Source organism: Poecilia reticulata, linkage group LG4 (genome assembly GCF_000633615.1).
Source record: "Poecilia reticulata strain Guanapo linkage group LG4, Guppy_female_1.0+MT, whole genome shotgun sequence".
Lineage (NCBI taxonomy): Eukaryota > Metazoa > Chordata > Actinopteri > Cyprinodontiformes > Poeciliidae > Poecilia > Poecilia reticulata.
The window spans coordinates 3,289,636-3,305,335 of NC_024334.1; the positions used below are offsets into that span (position 1 = coordinate 3,289,636).

At 39.7% G+C, this 15,700-nt stretch overlaps 1 protein-coding gene across 1 annotated transcript in view; it reads left to right on the forward strand.

Annotated features, from left to right (window-relative positions):
* LOC103463126 (uncharacterized) overlaps positions 1-8,170 on the forward strand; it is a 39,037-nt gene extending 30,867 nt beyond the window's left edge. Inside the window, exons 5-6 of the mRNA XM_017304344.1 lie at positions 7,488-7,656; positions 7,745-8,170. Coding sequence (XP_017159833.1) covers positions 7,488-7,656; positions 7,745-7,988 — 413 coding nt within the window. The 3' untranslated portion in view covers positions 7,989-8,170. The remainder of the gene's footprint in view (positions 1-7,487; positions 7,657-7,744) is intronic.
* Positions 8,171-15,700: the final 7,530 nt, after the last annotated feature.

Genomic DNA, 15,700 nt, shown 5'->3' on the forward strand with positions numbered 1-15,700 from the left:
GTGTGTGTGTGTGTGTGTGTGTGTGTGTGTGTGTGTGTGTGTGTGTGTGTGTGTGTGTGTGTGTGTTCCCAACTCAAGGCCTTCAGCTAACAAAGACCCAGAATGTTTTGTCTGTTGCTCCACTGCCAAGGAGAGGCGTGTGATTGGTTTGATGCTGCAGGTTTTCCTGAAATAACTTCTGATTTTATCTACATGTTGCTTCCAGCTGGGATAATTTAGCAAAAATCTGCTGCAGTTTTATGTTAAGTCATTCAGAGAACATTTATATTTTTTAAAATAACTTAATCAAGGCAGGTTTTGGTCTTGCCTTGTACTTGTTTTGGATTTCGGAAGCGGCACCCTGAAGGTGAAAGTCTTAACAGTTTGTGTCCAGGATGTGTGGGGTCCGCAGAGATGTCGGTGTCCCATTTTCTGACTCTAAACCCGAACAAGTGCTGGATGCGCTGCAAAAACAAAAGCTGTTTCTGTTTCTATTTCTGCAGAAAGTCGTTCAAAACGGCAGTACAGAAAAACCCACTTGGTTAATGTCAGAACTTGCATGTGAAAGTATTTACGCTCGAACGTAATCGCGGCTTAAGTTGTCTGTTATGTACAGACGCTGATTCATTCCTTCAGGGGATCGTTTGGGTGTTTTGAGGTTCTGTGATTTTTTCAGTAATGCTGCTGGGATTTTTTTTAGTGAAGTAAATAAATTCCTGGAACAGCGAAAGACTTAACGGTTCGTCAGGCAGATCCTTTATTTTACCGATATTTGTCAAACAACTGAAACTGAACATGTGGGATAAAAGGCCGTATTTACGGATATGGAACTTTTGCACTTTTACTAGAGATCTCTGTAAAATTAATTTGTCCTCTGCTGGAAAAAGTTTTAACAGAAATAAAGGTGCAGCAATACCTTTTGCAAAAATCACATATTGTGTGTTTTTATATTTCCGTTTCTTCTGAAACAATCCAGGTTTTTTTTTGGTGTCTGGAAAATGAGCCGTTTCAAAACCYCCCCCCCCCCCCGATTTGTTGAGCCACAGTTGACGGGTGCGTTGCCTAGCAACTCCAGCAGAATTCCGCCTGTTACCTAGCAACCCAAGCTGAACTCCAGCACATTTGGTCAGCTGGTTTTACCGCTGTATGGGCTGTACAATGGCTGCTGGAAATGTCAGAATTTTGTTGTTTTATTGTCACCATCCAGAAACCACTTGCTGCATTCTTGTTTGTTGTGCAGGAGGCTCTACTAACGCTTTTCAGAGATGTATGGTTATATAATTGTGCTTCTGTTTGCATCAGAAGCACAAATGTGAGTGAAATGTTTACACTCACATTCATTTCAACACGTGAGTGTAAACGTTGAGTTAGGGGGCGTGGCCAGCAGGAGCTTATTTGGATTTAAAGTGACGAGACGCCCTAAAAAAGACTAAAATCTCATTAAATAAAAATAAAAAAATGTAGTGAACATGTTTTGTTTAGGCCGTAGGCCTATCCTGACATGTCCAAGGAAGCATAATAGGTCACCTTTAACAAAAGTTTCTTTTGAAAGTAAAGACTGGTAATATTTGCTGTTGTCATAACAACCGACATAACATAACTGTAACTGAGTTCACATAATTTAATCCGCTTTTTTAATGTGAAAGCAAACAGCAGCAAACAAAAAAAATAAAATAAAACCTGCTTTTGGTTCGGACCAAATGACCTTCCTGGTTTTAATACACCCTGAAATAAGTCCAAATTAAAACGTCGAGAAAAACAGGAAAATGTTGGTTAAGACCAACAGAAAGAAATGTGACAAAACTGCACAACTTTTCCATAAAAGTCAAAGAAATGGGTAGAAGTTTCCTGCTGACTGGTCGGGTTGGCTTCACGACTTAAAGGATCAAGATTTCGCTTTTATTATTTAAACAAATACGACGTTTTCATCATATTGCAGTGGTACATTTCTTTATTCTCAGTCATTTATACAGACTTTTAGTGCCAGGATTCCCTCTGAGTTGATCTTAAGTGTCCCACCTTGCAAGATGAAAGGCTAATTTAGAAAAATTACTAAAGGTTTTAAATTTAGCCTGTGCTTCTAAAAATACCAGCCGCAGCAGAGGTAGAAGGTCAGAGGTCGTCCACAGCAGAGCGCTGATGTCAGCGGTTCTGCAGCATCACCACTCGTGGATGTGAAGGTCTGCTCGGTGATCTGCCGCGTGAAAACATTTAACATTTAATAGCTGATATAAACTCAAACTGTGCTGAGCTATTTAAACTGTAACCTTGAATTTATGATGATTTTTGCACGAAATAAAACTTAAGTTGCTTCTAGAAGCTTCAGTGCAAACAAAACCACCAATTTATTCTGATTAAAAACAAACTATAACAATTTAAAGGAATTAATAAAAATTCTAGATATAATGCACCTTTAGTTATGTTTTTAATAGTAGCAATTAATCGAATTCAAAAATCCTTTTTTATTAATTAAATTATTTCAAATTATAACAACAGATGCTTATTGCTTTGAATCTGTTATTCAGGTTATTCAACCATCAGATTGGTGCAAAGAAAAGGAAACAAACAAACCAATAATTTACCAAAACGGCTTCTGAATAAATGCGTTAAAGTCTCAAGCCCTGGTTTCTAATGTGAGACCTGAGGACGGTTGCGGTAACTGTTGTCTCCGACACTGTTTTTGTGCTTTGGCTCAGAAAAACACAAACTTACGGAGGAATTTTTCTCTAATCTTGGTGCAAATAGCTTAGCACACGTGAATTAAGACAAAACTTAGAGCAACTCTGTTAACTAAAGGAAACCTGGAGATGTAGGCATTACTAACTCAGGGCAGCAAAGGGAAAAACCACGGAAGGAAAAACTCAAACCACTTGTAGTTTTCTTTGTTTCTCGCTGTCTGTGTCGGCTACGCTACATGCAGACCCGTTGCCATAGCAACTGACTGACTACAGGCCCACCAGTGTTTCAGGATTCAAGAAACACTCAAAACATTTCCCACAAAAACAACAGAACATTCACTCCGTTGCAATTTAATGTTTTCAGGCTTGATGATTATTTTGTGATTGTCAATAAGTGATCGCTGTGGTAGATTATAGCTACCGCTGCTACTAGCTAAGCTAACACAGCAGTGGGTTGATTAGCAGAGTTAAACACCTTCTCTGCTGAGGATCTGTCAGCCTGTTTCATGCGGCTGGTTGGCGAACAGCTGCTGGGACCAAAGATGAGGCGATGAAGAAAGGAGAGGCAGAAGGCCGAAGAAAAGAAAGGGACAAAAGTTTAGTAGAAAAGAAGAGCTGAAGTGACGGCGAGGAGACGGCGTCTGTCTGTGTGGAGGGAGGAGAACGTTTCGCTGAAAGAGGAAGATGGATGAGGTCAGAGACGGAGAGCAGCGGCTGAAATACGGCTGAGTGTGGAATAAACGACAGGCGGATAAAAAGGCCGGCGAGTAAAAACTTACATTTACTGGAGTACTTTTTTTTTGTTACTTTTTCAGAGTATTTTTGCTAGGCTGTACCTTTTACTAGAGTAATTTCAGTATGAAGTATTTCCACTCTTGACTAAAATTTCTAGATTTTTTTCTACCCACTGAATGAAAAGCAAATGTTTTATCCAGAAATTCACTCAGACCTGCAGCTTCTGTTAAAGTTTCATCAGTTTTTTTATCCAAAGAAACAGTTTTGGAAACAAATTATTTTGTCTATTTTTTGCTATGGATCTGAATTATTGTCATTTTGGTCACTAAAATACCAAAATTTCCACTTTATATTTTTATATTTTGATGTAATTTTTAAATTATTTGATCAGTTACTCAGAACTTTTTACCAAATACTTAATTACTTGAGTAATTTCTTGGAGAGATACTTTTACTTTTGTAAAAATACGTTGAAGTCATACTACGTACTCTTTATTTTTGGGTTTCTGTCTCCATCAATCTTCTCATATTTTCTATAAAATGACTTCCTGTTGTGTGAAAGGTTTATCCTGAAGTTAAACATTTAAGTGTTACATGAATGAGATTTGACTCTTTACACAGAACAGGGGAGGTTGTGTGTCTGGCAGATGGTCAGTACCACACACACACACACACACACACACACACACACACACACACACACACGGAGCTGAATCCCTCAGGGTCATATAATAGGTGCTGTGGTCGATCTGGAGGAATCCACATTCTGTCTGGTCCGGCGTTCCTCAGATAAACGTCTCTCTGCTCAGCGCTGAGTGGCCTGTCCCGGACCGGACTGAACCGGACCGGCCAGCTGTTGGTTCCTTTAAAGCTTCATTTGCATTTTCATTGACATTCATCTGCAGGAGCCGACGACCCTGAGACCCCCCACTGTTCGGTTCGGTTTAAAACAGATGTTTTACAGCTGGCTGAGGACTCCCAGTTCAAACTGCTCACATCAATCCAATCCAACTTTATTTATAAAGCACTTTAAAACAACCACAGCTAATTCAAAGTGCTGTACAGTAAAACACAACATAGCAATAAAAAAAAAAAGAATTAATAAAAACTCTTACAGTTTTAAAACAAAAACATACAATTTAAAACTAGATGGTGTTGAAAGCCAAGAGGGTTTTAAGACGAGCTTTAAAAGTGGACAGTGAAGGTGGTCTCTGACCTGCAAAGGCAAGTCGGTCCATAACTTTGGGCCCCTGACAGAGAAGCTCTGTCCCCTCTGAGCTTCCTTCTGGACCTCTGGACCTCCAAGAGCAGCTGGACCTGAGAGACCGATAGAAAATGTAGGGGTGAAGAAGCTCAGAGAGGTAAACCAGGGCAAGATTATGCAGTGATTTAAAAACAAACATAAGAATTTTAAAAAGAATCCTAAAATATACAGGCAGCCAGTGAAGTGAGGCCAGGTCAGAGGTCACATGCTCCCTCTTTCCAGTTCCTGTTAAAAGTGATGATCAAACATCATCAGTTAAACTACAGCCTGTCATAAATTAAGATATTTTAATTCCTACTAAATCATCCACTTGATAAAGTTTTGCCTTGCATGCTAAAGCCTCATATTTAAATAAAATGGAGAAAAAAACCTTTTGTTTGGCAAAAGTAAAGGTCAGTTCACCTCTGAGTTCTTACCTCACACGATCTGACAGTAAATAACTGAAATAACTTTATATTATATAACACACACACACACACACACACACTGGTTTTGCTGAGATCAGGACTGGGAGCATCCAGCCTGCCTGTGGCTTCCGTGTTATTTTAGTTGTGCGATGTGACTAACTGCTGCATGCAGAGTGATTCAGAGCAGATGATGCATCCGTCATCCTCACATCGCAGGAAAGCGTGAAAAGCTCCCATCCTGTGTTTTCCCAGCAGCAGCAGCAGCAGCAGCAGCGCATCTATCTGCCTTTTTCATCACTTGTGTGTTTGGGCCAACAGATGACAGCTTACTTCATGAACACAGTTCATGAGGGAAGCTGCAGCTGTTGCTTCATGTTGTTTCCATCCTGTCAGATTCGGATACAAACGGGTTTGAAATGTTTTCAAGAATCTACAAAAAGTCAAGTTTTTGTCTGATCACAAACCTGCTGGAGCGCTTTTCATCCTAGTCCCAACACCACATAAAGCACCTCTAGGGCTGAAACGATTCATCGGATTAAACGCAATTAATCCGACTAATCAATTGGAATTGATTAATCATCAATTAAGCCAAAACTGCACAAAAAATATGCATGCATTTTGCATATAAGATGGAAAAAAAAACCTTTTTCTGTAAATATGTTTTACCCAAAACGACTCAAGTGTCAAAGTTTTGGCTCCATTTTGTTTAAATCGACTGCAGAAAAGCTGTTATATTTATGAAATATTTGTGTATTTTCTTATTTTAAAGTATTTATAACACTGAATAAAAAGACTTAAGTGGTTAATTGAAAAATCTTTTTCTCTGATTAATCGATTAATCGTCAGAATAATCAATAGAATAATCGATTGCTAGAATAATTGTTAGTTGCAGCCCCGTCTCTCATGACCCTCCACTCCAGAGGATTCTCCATTTAAACTTTAGTTTGTGTTGCATGCCTGAATTCACTAAATGCTTATGAAAATAATCATTATTTATGTTGCTGTGTGTTTGGAGACATAATGAAAACATAAAAATCTGTCCTTCAGGCGTGACATGTAGTATTTAAATGCCTTGTATTATTGTAATTACGGATACGTAATGATGACTTCTGTTTCCCTGCAGGCCACTTTGTTGGTTTGCATTGTGATCGCCTGACACATAATCCCCGTTTGGTGGATCTGGGTGCGGTAACTGTTGTCTCCGACACTGTTTTTGTGCGTTGGCTCAGAAAAACACAAACTTACGGAGGAATTTTTGTCTAATCTTAGTGCAAATAGCTTAGCACACGTGAAATAAGACAAAACTTAGAGCAACTCTGTTAACTAAAGGAAACCTGGAGATGTAGGCATTACTAACTCAGAGCAGCAAAGGGAAAAACCATGGAAGAAAAACTCAAACCACTTGTAGTTTTCTTTGTTTCTCGCTGTCTGTGTCGGCTTCGCTACATGCAGACCCGTTGCCATAGCAACTGACTGACTACAGGCCCACCAGTGTTTCAGGATTCAAAACATTTCCCACAAAAACAACAGAACATTCACTCCGTTGCAGTTGAATGTTTTCAGGCTTGATGATTATTTTGTGATTGTCAATAAGTGATCGCTGTGGTAGATTATAGCTACCGCTGCTACTAGCTAAGCTAACACAGCAGTGGGTTGATTAGCTGAGTTAAACACCTTCTCTACTGAGGATCTGTCAAGAGTTTGTGTGCTGGTGTCAGTTTTTTATTTTTTTTTAACTGAACAGAAACGCACAGCATTCCACAGCACAGCTACTGTCACAGTTGCCATAGTCAAGCTAGCGTAGCTGTGACCTACTTCCTTCTTTCTTATTTATTTTTAATTAAAACTTTTTTCTGACCATATCTAGTTGTCTTAGTGCTGACGATTAGCAGTTGGTCCCTTTATGTAACACAAATACTTTTAAGATTTAGTGCATTAAGTTGCATTAAGTTAACGGCTAAAGCCAATGCTAGTCATCGTTAGCGAGCAGCTTCTCGCCCTGAGGTCTCACACTGCAACAGGTGCAAAGGAGATTGTTTTAAGTCAATAATTCATTAATTATGATTTAAAAAGTACTTGGTCCACTGGCAGGTTATTTCATTTATAAGACTGGAAAAATGACTTTGAGCTATTAACATGAAGGGATCTTTATAAATAAAATTGATTGATAAGTGAAACCCTAGTACTTTTTCATCAATATTAAGGAATTATTGACTTAAAACAAGCTTTTAATTATAAGCTAATTTTGTCTTATTTAAAATGTACTAAGATATTTACACTAGAAAGTGGACCAAAGGTACTTGGTAAGATTTTGTTTTTTGCAGTGTGGGACCTTATTTCACTCCCAGAAAGCTCACCAAGGTTTGTTTGTTTTTGTGTTTTTGACATTAATCCTGCTTCATGTAATTTCTCTGCACTTTTCCAGAGTTGAGGTTGATGGCTGAGGGGCGTTTTGCCAGTCTGCCCCGGTCGCTACATGCACATCATCACGCCATGGGAGGAGGCTCCGCCCACTCCGGAGGCCCCGGCTCCGCCCACGGCGTCTCCCCCAGAAAACTCAACATCCCCATGGACCTCCACGGCTCCAACCCCTGGTAATCCTCACTTTTCTGCTAAATTTATTCCCTCAAAATGTAATTTAACATGAGTTCAGTGTTTCATTTCAGTGTTTCCTTCATGCAGCATCCCTTCAGGTCAGGAGACTCCCGCTGCAGCCTACCAGTCGGTCTCGCTGCACGGGACGCTGCCTCGTCGCAGGAGAGGCGGAGCCAACGTCGGCCTCAGCAGCCACGCATGGAACCCGAAGACCAATCAGACGCAGCCGCTGCTTTCCGGGAACGCATCAGCGCCTGCAGGGCTCGTCCTGCAGCCGGCCGCGTCTTCGCTGGGTCAGAATCTCAGCGATGACTTCAAGAGCTGCAGGTAAACAAGCAGAAACATATGACCGTGTTTTCATGGTTTCATATTTTCAACCTCAGGCTGTGATTTTCGAAACGCACATTGAAGATGGAGAATCGAACTCATTCATCTGGTTTTACTCAGTTCTTTCTAGTTTGATGATTTAGACAGAATGTTCCCACATGGGATCACTTCAGGCGATAATAACATGTTCGAGCTCGATTATTTATTGTCAGCTGCTGTTGGGTCAAATTAATCTGACTTTATAACTCACAGTAACTTAAAACTAATTTTCTATCATCTATAGATTTAAAAAACGTGCTTGTTATTTTATTTATTTACTTATTTTCAGTCATATTTGAATTACTTTTGTCACTCTTAGGTGTTTGTCAATTTTATTTTATAGCCTGTGGTTTGCATTATTAATATTTAACACCCTGGATGGAGTAGCTTTGCAAATAATCTGCAATTTTTCCACAGGGATCAATAAAGGATATTCTATTCTATTATTATTTTCTATTTAAAGGGGCGACTGCAAAGCCTTTCAGAGAGACTAAACATGAACTTGTTCATATTTTGTCACAACCACAAGCTTCCATACATTTTATTTTATTGCTATTTTATGTGACGAACTGACACACAGCAGACAGCGGCTTCAGTTTCTCCTTCCTAATGCGGGGAACCTGCTGCGTTGGGCCAGGAACCCGTCAGAACTGCTCCAGTTTAAACTGTTTCCATCTCTACGGTGTGGTGCTGGAAAAGTTTGGAAACTTCCCTTGAAAATGCTTCAAAATGCTTGAAAGTTGTGTGAACTCTGTAAATAAGAGGCTCATTCAGACCTGGATGGAGATAGAGACGGTTGTAAACGGATCCCTGGGGGAAGCGGTTATCTAAACTTCAGAGCCGCTCATCCCTCATCATGTCCTCCCATCTCTCTGGGTCGGGTCGGGTTTACGGCTCACTGTATCTGATACAGGCCGGCTCCGTGCGCGCGCCGGTGCACGCCGCGGCCCCCGGCGGTCCTTTGTAGGTCGGGGTGTGGCGGGTTTGATCACGGGTTGCTCTGAACTCTTTGTCTGCCGTCTCTTGATCGCTGGATCCATTTCAGACGCCGCTGACATGCGGCAGGACGATTCGTCCGGGTCGAGTTCAGCCTCCGCAGGTGGCCGGGTTCTTCTGTCGAGTTTATTTCAGCGGCAAGGCAGCTCAGAGTGACTCAGCAATAAAAACACCATTAAAACACATCGCATTTTGTCAAAAATCATCAATACGCATAGAATATGGTGATCAATGTTTCAGTTATTCGTTTAATCAAAGTCCCAGCTGGATTTTCAGACTTAATTTAAACGGGCAGTTTCATATAAAATCACCCTTTTGAGTTGTGCATCATGTTTTAAAGTTATTAAATCATCTAAAACACACCTCGAGTGTTGCCTTGATTCTTTCATACATGCATGAGAAATCGAGGCGTAACTCCTCCGCCACGCAGCTCCTTCAGACTAGCCAGCAGCAATTAGCAAACAGCTGCTGAGCTCATTATAGGAGCTGCTGCTCAGAGCAACACTGGTAAAAACGTTAAAGGGTTAATAGAGGAGACATGTTGGGGCGACTTCCTGGAGGCGGAGCTTCAGAAAGAGCAGGAGTTTTTAAAGAGACAGAGACCCAATTTCTTGGGGTTAAATCAGGAAGAAAGTTTATTTAAAGTAATAACTGAATATAGAAACTTTTACGTGGAGAGAAGGAAGTGGCCAGTGAAGTTTCTGAACGTCCCAAATTTAACAATTGTGTTTTTATTTGTGTTTTCTCTCAAATTTTGGTCTAAAATACCTGAATTTCCACAGAGCTTTCTACTTTTCTCAGTCAGATGGCGTCACTTCTAGTTAAGTCAAGTTCCATGACCAAGTGTTTGGATGGCTATTTTTCACTTTTAGTTTTAAAGCATTGTTACTTTTACTCAAGTATAATTTTTCTACCCTCCTCTGTCAGTTTGACTTGGCAGGTTGATTGAACCCATTGTGCTTGAAATTATAAACAATTATATATATTTCTTCTGAATTAATATTTAATATGAAGGATATAAGAGTTTAGTTTTCATAAGTATGATTTTAAGGACATCATATTTTTGGGGGTGGGAGCTGTGGCCACTAGTGGCCCCCCCTGTAGATCCGCCCCTGTGTTTTACCCAGAATGGTTAGTTAGTATCTGCTTCCTTTCTAGATGTTAAATTCTATTAACTCCAGATATTTGTGTCTCTAGAAAAGTTTGATGAAACAAATCATAGTTTCCATTAAAACCATACGTCAGTCTTGACGTTCATTCCTCCTGCTGCTGATTGACCTGTGACCCCTGACCTTATGGTGCACCAGCTCCTCATTGGTCGGTCTGTTTTTCTCTTGACCTGTGTGTCGGCTTGCAGACCACCAGGACAGGAGGAGGGGTCAGCAGAAAAGACAGAGAGATCTGTGCTGACCTCTGGATCGTTTCTGAATTATATCTGAATTTCTTTTGCTTAAAATCAAACCGAATCAGCATAAAATTAAAGAGTAGGAATTGTCTGGTTTTCATTAGAAAAACCTGACTTCATGTTTTACTATCAATGCACTGTACTACAGTCTGGATGCTCAGTTAAAATTTTTTGATGAAATTTGTTTTGTTTTTTTTGTTTAAAAAAAATCTTGCACAGAAGAACATTGTCAAAATAAGACAAAACTAACTTTTAAGCAAGTTGTCTCAAGTCGAGTTGATGAAAAAGTACTAGTTTCATAGGCAGATTATTTCATTTCTTTCACAAGTGGCAGGTCTTGCGCCGTTGCCTGGCAACCCCAGCCAAGTCCAGCCCGTCACCTAGCAACCCCAGCCAAACCCAGCCCGTTACCTAGCAACCCAGTTCTAGTTCCACTGGCAGATTATTTCACTTCAAACAAGACATTCGTCCCATGTTTTTAGTGAAATAATCTGCCACTGGAAGAAATACTTTTTCATCAGCGTTAGGGAATTATTCACAACAAACTATACTACAAACTATATCTAGCTGAAAAGTTGCTTGTATGTTGGTTTTGTCTTATTTCAAGTGTTACATGAGAAATGATGTCGTATAATAATGAATTGAAGCAGATTTTTTTTTTTTTTAAGTTAACATCCAGTGTTTGGTGCTGGAAAAAGTGTGAAAATGTACCTTGAGATACTTGGAAAGTGCTTGAGTTTTTACAGCTTAATGTCTTCTCTTGTTTGAAGTAAATAAAACTTGGTAATGTAGTTTGAGAGAAATGCCTCCACCTCCCGTTTGAGGGATGTTGTGTTCATGTGTGTAATGGAAACCCGCTGACCCCTACAGGCGGTCTGCAGGTACTGCAAGCAGCTGTTGGGCTTTAGCTGTGGTCATGCTGAGCGCGCTGCGGTGAGCTGCAAAGAACAACAGTAGCCAGAAAAAGACTGTGGTGAGCTCTTCATGCTTCAGCCAGTCCCTGCTCTTTATTTTCATCCTCTTCCTCGCCTCGTTCTGACGTTCCTTTCTGCTGCAGATTGTTCTTGTGGTTGTAGAAGCAGGAAAACTCAGCATTGCTTGTTGTTTTAGCACAAAAAGAAATACTGATATAGCAGTGGTCAGATTGTCTAGTCTGAAAAGTCTTGGCTGAACCATTTCACACATACTTTTTGGTTTAACTTGGAGAGAAAATCACTCACCTGGAAAACGGTTTCCTTACGGCGCTGATTCAAAATCTGCTTTTGTTCTTGAACCCACAGTTGGGTTTTATCTACTTACATTTATTTGAGTAACTTTTTTTGAAAAAAATATATTTTTAGGAGTGTTTTTCCTTCACAGTACTTTTTGCTTTTACTTGAGTAATTTTATCATGAAGTATTTCTACTTGAGTAAAATCTCTGGTTTTTCTGCCCAGTGAACGATGGGGTAGTAAATGCTGAACGTTAAAGTTTCATCAGTTTTTTGTTGCAAGAAACTGATTTGGAAAAAAAAATATTTTGCTTGATTTTGTTATTTTTTTTTGTTCCTTATATGAATTATTGTCATTTTGGTTTTTAAAATACCAACATTTCCTCTAATCTTTATACTTTGGGTCATCTGACGACGTAATATTAAATATTAAATATTAAATGATTGAAATTTACTCAGCATCTGAGTTAATGTCTTGGACGACAACTTTCTTCTCTTGAGTATCATTTTTTTAATCTAGTATCATTTTTTATCTAACTTTTCAGCTAGATATAGTTTGTAGTATCGTTTGTTGTGAATAATTCCCTAACGCTGATGAAAAAGTATTTCTTCCAGTGGCAGATTATTTCACTAAACACATGGGACGAATGTCTTGTTTGAAGTGAAATAATCTGCCAGTGGAACTAGAACTGGGTTGCTAGGTAACGGGCTGGGCTTGGCTGGGGTTGCTAGGTAACGGGCTGGACTTGGCTGGGGTTGCCGGGCAACGGCGCAAGACCTGCCACTTGTGAAAGAAATGAAATAATCTGCCTGTAAAACTAGTACTTTTTCATCAACTCGACTTGAGACAAGTTGCTTAAAAGTTAGTTTTGTCTTATTTTGACAATGTTCTTCTGTGCAAKATTTTTTTTAAAAGAAAAAAACAAAACAAAGCTCGGTTTAAAGTCGACCTTTTGACTTCTGCAGATTCACACGGGGAGGCAACGGAGGGAATTCCCCTCATTTGAGAAGATTCATTTTGAGGGATTCAGGGGTTGTTGTCCGTCTGTCCAGGGTGATTTCCACGCTACAGTCACGCTGGTTGATGTGGTCGGGGTTTCGGGTCTCACAGGAGTCCAGCACAAACGGCGACACCAAGAAATAAAAAAACCATCCTCTCTTTCTATCAGCTATTATCCATGTATCCAGGTGAAAACGCCACCGTGGCTCCGTTTTTGTAATATCCAGGTCTTCATTAGGGCTGAAACGATTAATCGAAATAATCACGATTAATCAGTTACTGAAATCAACTAATTTAGTTATCGATTAATCGCTAACTGGAGTATACAAACTCAAAACAGGCAATTTGCTAAAAAATAAACTCAGAGCAGTAATTAAACAAAAAACGCACATTTTGTAGTGAATATATATTTAAAAAGCTTTCTAAATATTTTCCCCCCTACTGGAANATTTTTTTTAAAAGAAAAAAACAAAACAAAGCTCGGTTTAAAGTCGACCTTTTGACTTCTGCAGATTCACACGGGGAGGCAACGGAGGGAATTCCCCTCATTTGAGAAGATTCATTTTGAGGGATTCAGGGGTTGTTGTCCGTCTGTCCAGGGTGATTTCCACGCTACAGTCACGCTGGTTGATGTGGTCGGGGTTTCGGGTCTCACAGGAGTCCAGCACAAACGGCGACACCAAGAAATAAAAAAACCATCCTCTCTTTCTATCAGCTATTATCCATGTATYCAGGTGAAAACGCCASCGTGGCTCCGTTTTTGTAATATCCAGGTCTTCATTAGGGCTGAAACGATTAATCGAAATAATCACGATTAATCAGTTACTGAAATCAACTAATTTAGTTATCGATTAATCGCTAACTGGAGTATACAAACTCAAAATAGGCAATTAGCTAAAAAATAAACTCAGAGCAGTAATTAAACAAAAAACGCACATTTTGTAGTGAATATATATTTAAAAAGCTTTCTAAATATTTTCCCCCCTACTGGAAGTTTTAAACACTTTGAATTTCCTTGTTGCTGAAAATGTTCTGTATAAATAAAATGACCTCACCTTTAAGCTTCACCTGGTTCAAATTCTGTGGAATAAGATTTAAGCAGCTTTTGCTATCCGGTTATTAATCCAAAATATAATCAATTGATTAGCCCTGCACTGTATTAATATAAAGATAAAAATATTATATTTAGCTGCAGATGCAAATAATCAAGTGTTCACTACATATAACATTTTATTTGTGTTATCTTAATTGTTCATTTGCATCTTTTTATGTATTAATTAAAACATAAAAAGATTCAATTAGCAATAAATCAGCGAGATAATTAATTTTATTTGTTGTTTCTGTTGTTTTGTTTATTCATTTTGTATATTTAAAATGTCTCCCAGCTCTAACGTTTAATGTATGTTAGTACATTTATTTATATACTTGAAAATGGTCTGAAAATAACAAYATTATTGTTTATWGCAATAACTTCAGGGACTGCCATACYATTTCTAATAAAGCAGAAAAAAAGGCTGAATGAAAARTCTGCAGAAAGTGTCGGGATTTAAATGGTGACAAACCRATCAGATGACARTCAGAAGTAACCATGGTAACTGTCAACAGCTTCACTGTTAGAGATAAAAACACCTGGCGTGTCACAGTACAGCCTCACAATGAGCTGATGGCTGCAGGGAACTAAAGGGAACTAAAACATCCTCCAGCCCTGGGAGAGAGAGGATTTGAAATATGGGGGGAGGTTCACCTTTTAGCTGGGAAACAACCTCAAACAGAGCCTGACTGAGCTTTTTAGCAGCACATTTAGCAGCGGATACACAATGGTGATTGACAGCGCTACGACCCTCCTCCTGGCTCTGATTGGTTTGGTTTAGCAGATTCATATAGTAGCTCAGGCAGGAAGTAAATTAATCTTTCCACTGATCATCTGTCTAGATACAGATTCTGTTTAAATAAAAAATACGTTTTGTAGCTTTTTGATGAATTGTACGAAGGATCGACTCGGGCAACCTGAACCAACTAATTTCCTTCCACTTCACAAYCAAATGTTGCTTTATTACATAAAAACACAATGAAATGCATTGTCTATGTGACAAAATCTAACAAGAAAATTAAAGTGTGTGGATACTTTTGCAAAACTGCTGTAAGAAAATCAGCGTTTCCAACGTCCAGGGATCTCGCAGGGCGTTTCGGCAGGCGATCAGCAGAACCACAGGCAGCCGGCGCGGCCTGGACTCGGGGGGACAGCGCTGCGTTTTCCTGCTGTTACGCTGCAGGGCGTGTCGGGACACGCTCTGATCTCTAGACCTGCAATAGGATCAGCTTCCTCATCTTTTGGTGCGGATCTTGAAAGCCGCCTGAGAGGCTGAGCAATCTGCGGTGAATAAACGGCTCCAGTGTGTTGTGAATGGGCCCCTCTGTGCTAAATCCTGCTCATTATGTGGAGCTATATTAAAACTAAGAGGGGCAGGGGGATAAACATATCTGGTTTGGTAAGAAATGAGCTGTGCGGATATTCCCGTGGGAACAGCATTCCTGGCCGAGGGGATCYGAACCAGCAACCTTCCTAATGTAGCGGCGGATTTGAGCTGATTACGGCTTTCRCTGAGCCCCTTCGGGTCTCCAGCAGAGRAAGCTGCAGTAACTCTCCAAATACATTCGTAACAGGCTAAAATGTTTCTACTTTCAAAAAGAAATATGAGCGAAACACTCCAAGGAGTTATTATTAATCACACTGCAAAAACACAACGTCTTACCAAGAGGTTTGGTGTAGTTTCTACTGTAGATATCGTAGTAAACTTGAAAAAATTCACAAGTAGCTTCACAAGTAGTAGTAGTAGTTTCATATCAGTTTATATCACTGATTGTCGATATTGATAATTATTGATCAGGTTTTTGTTTTAAATATCTGAAATACTGCCATCTGGTGGTGTGGCTTTTCCTGTTTYATCTTCAGTTTTCACTCCACTGTGTCGTTTCTTATTTCTGCGCATTTATGAAGCCCGATAGCAAAACCTTAAACTGCTGCTGCGCAAGTCACTCAACAGGTTGTTGCTAGGTAACCAAAGAG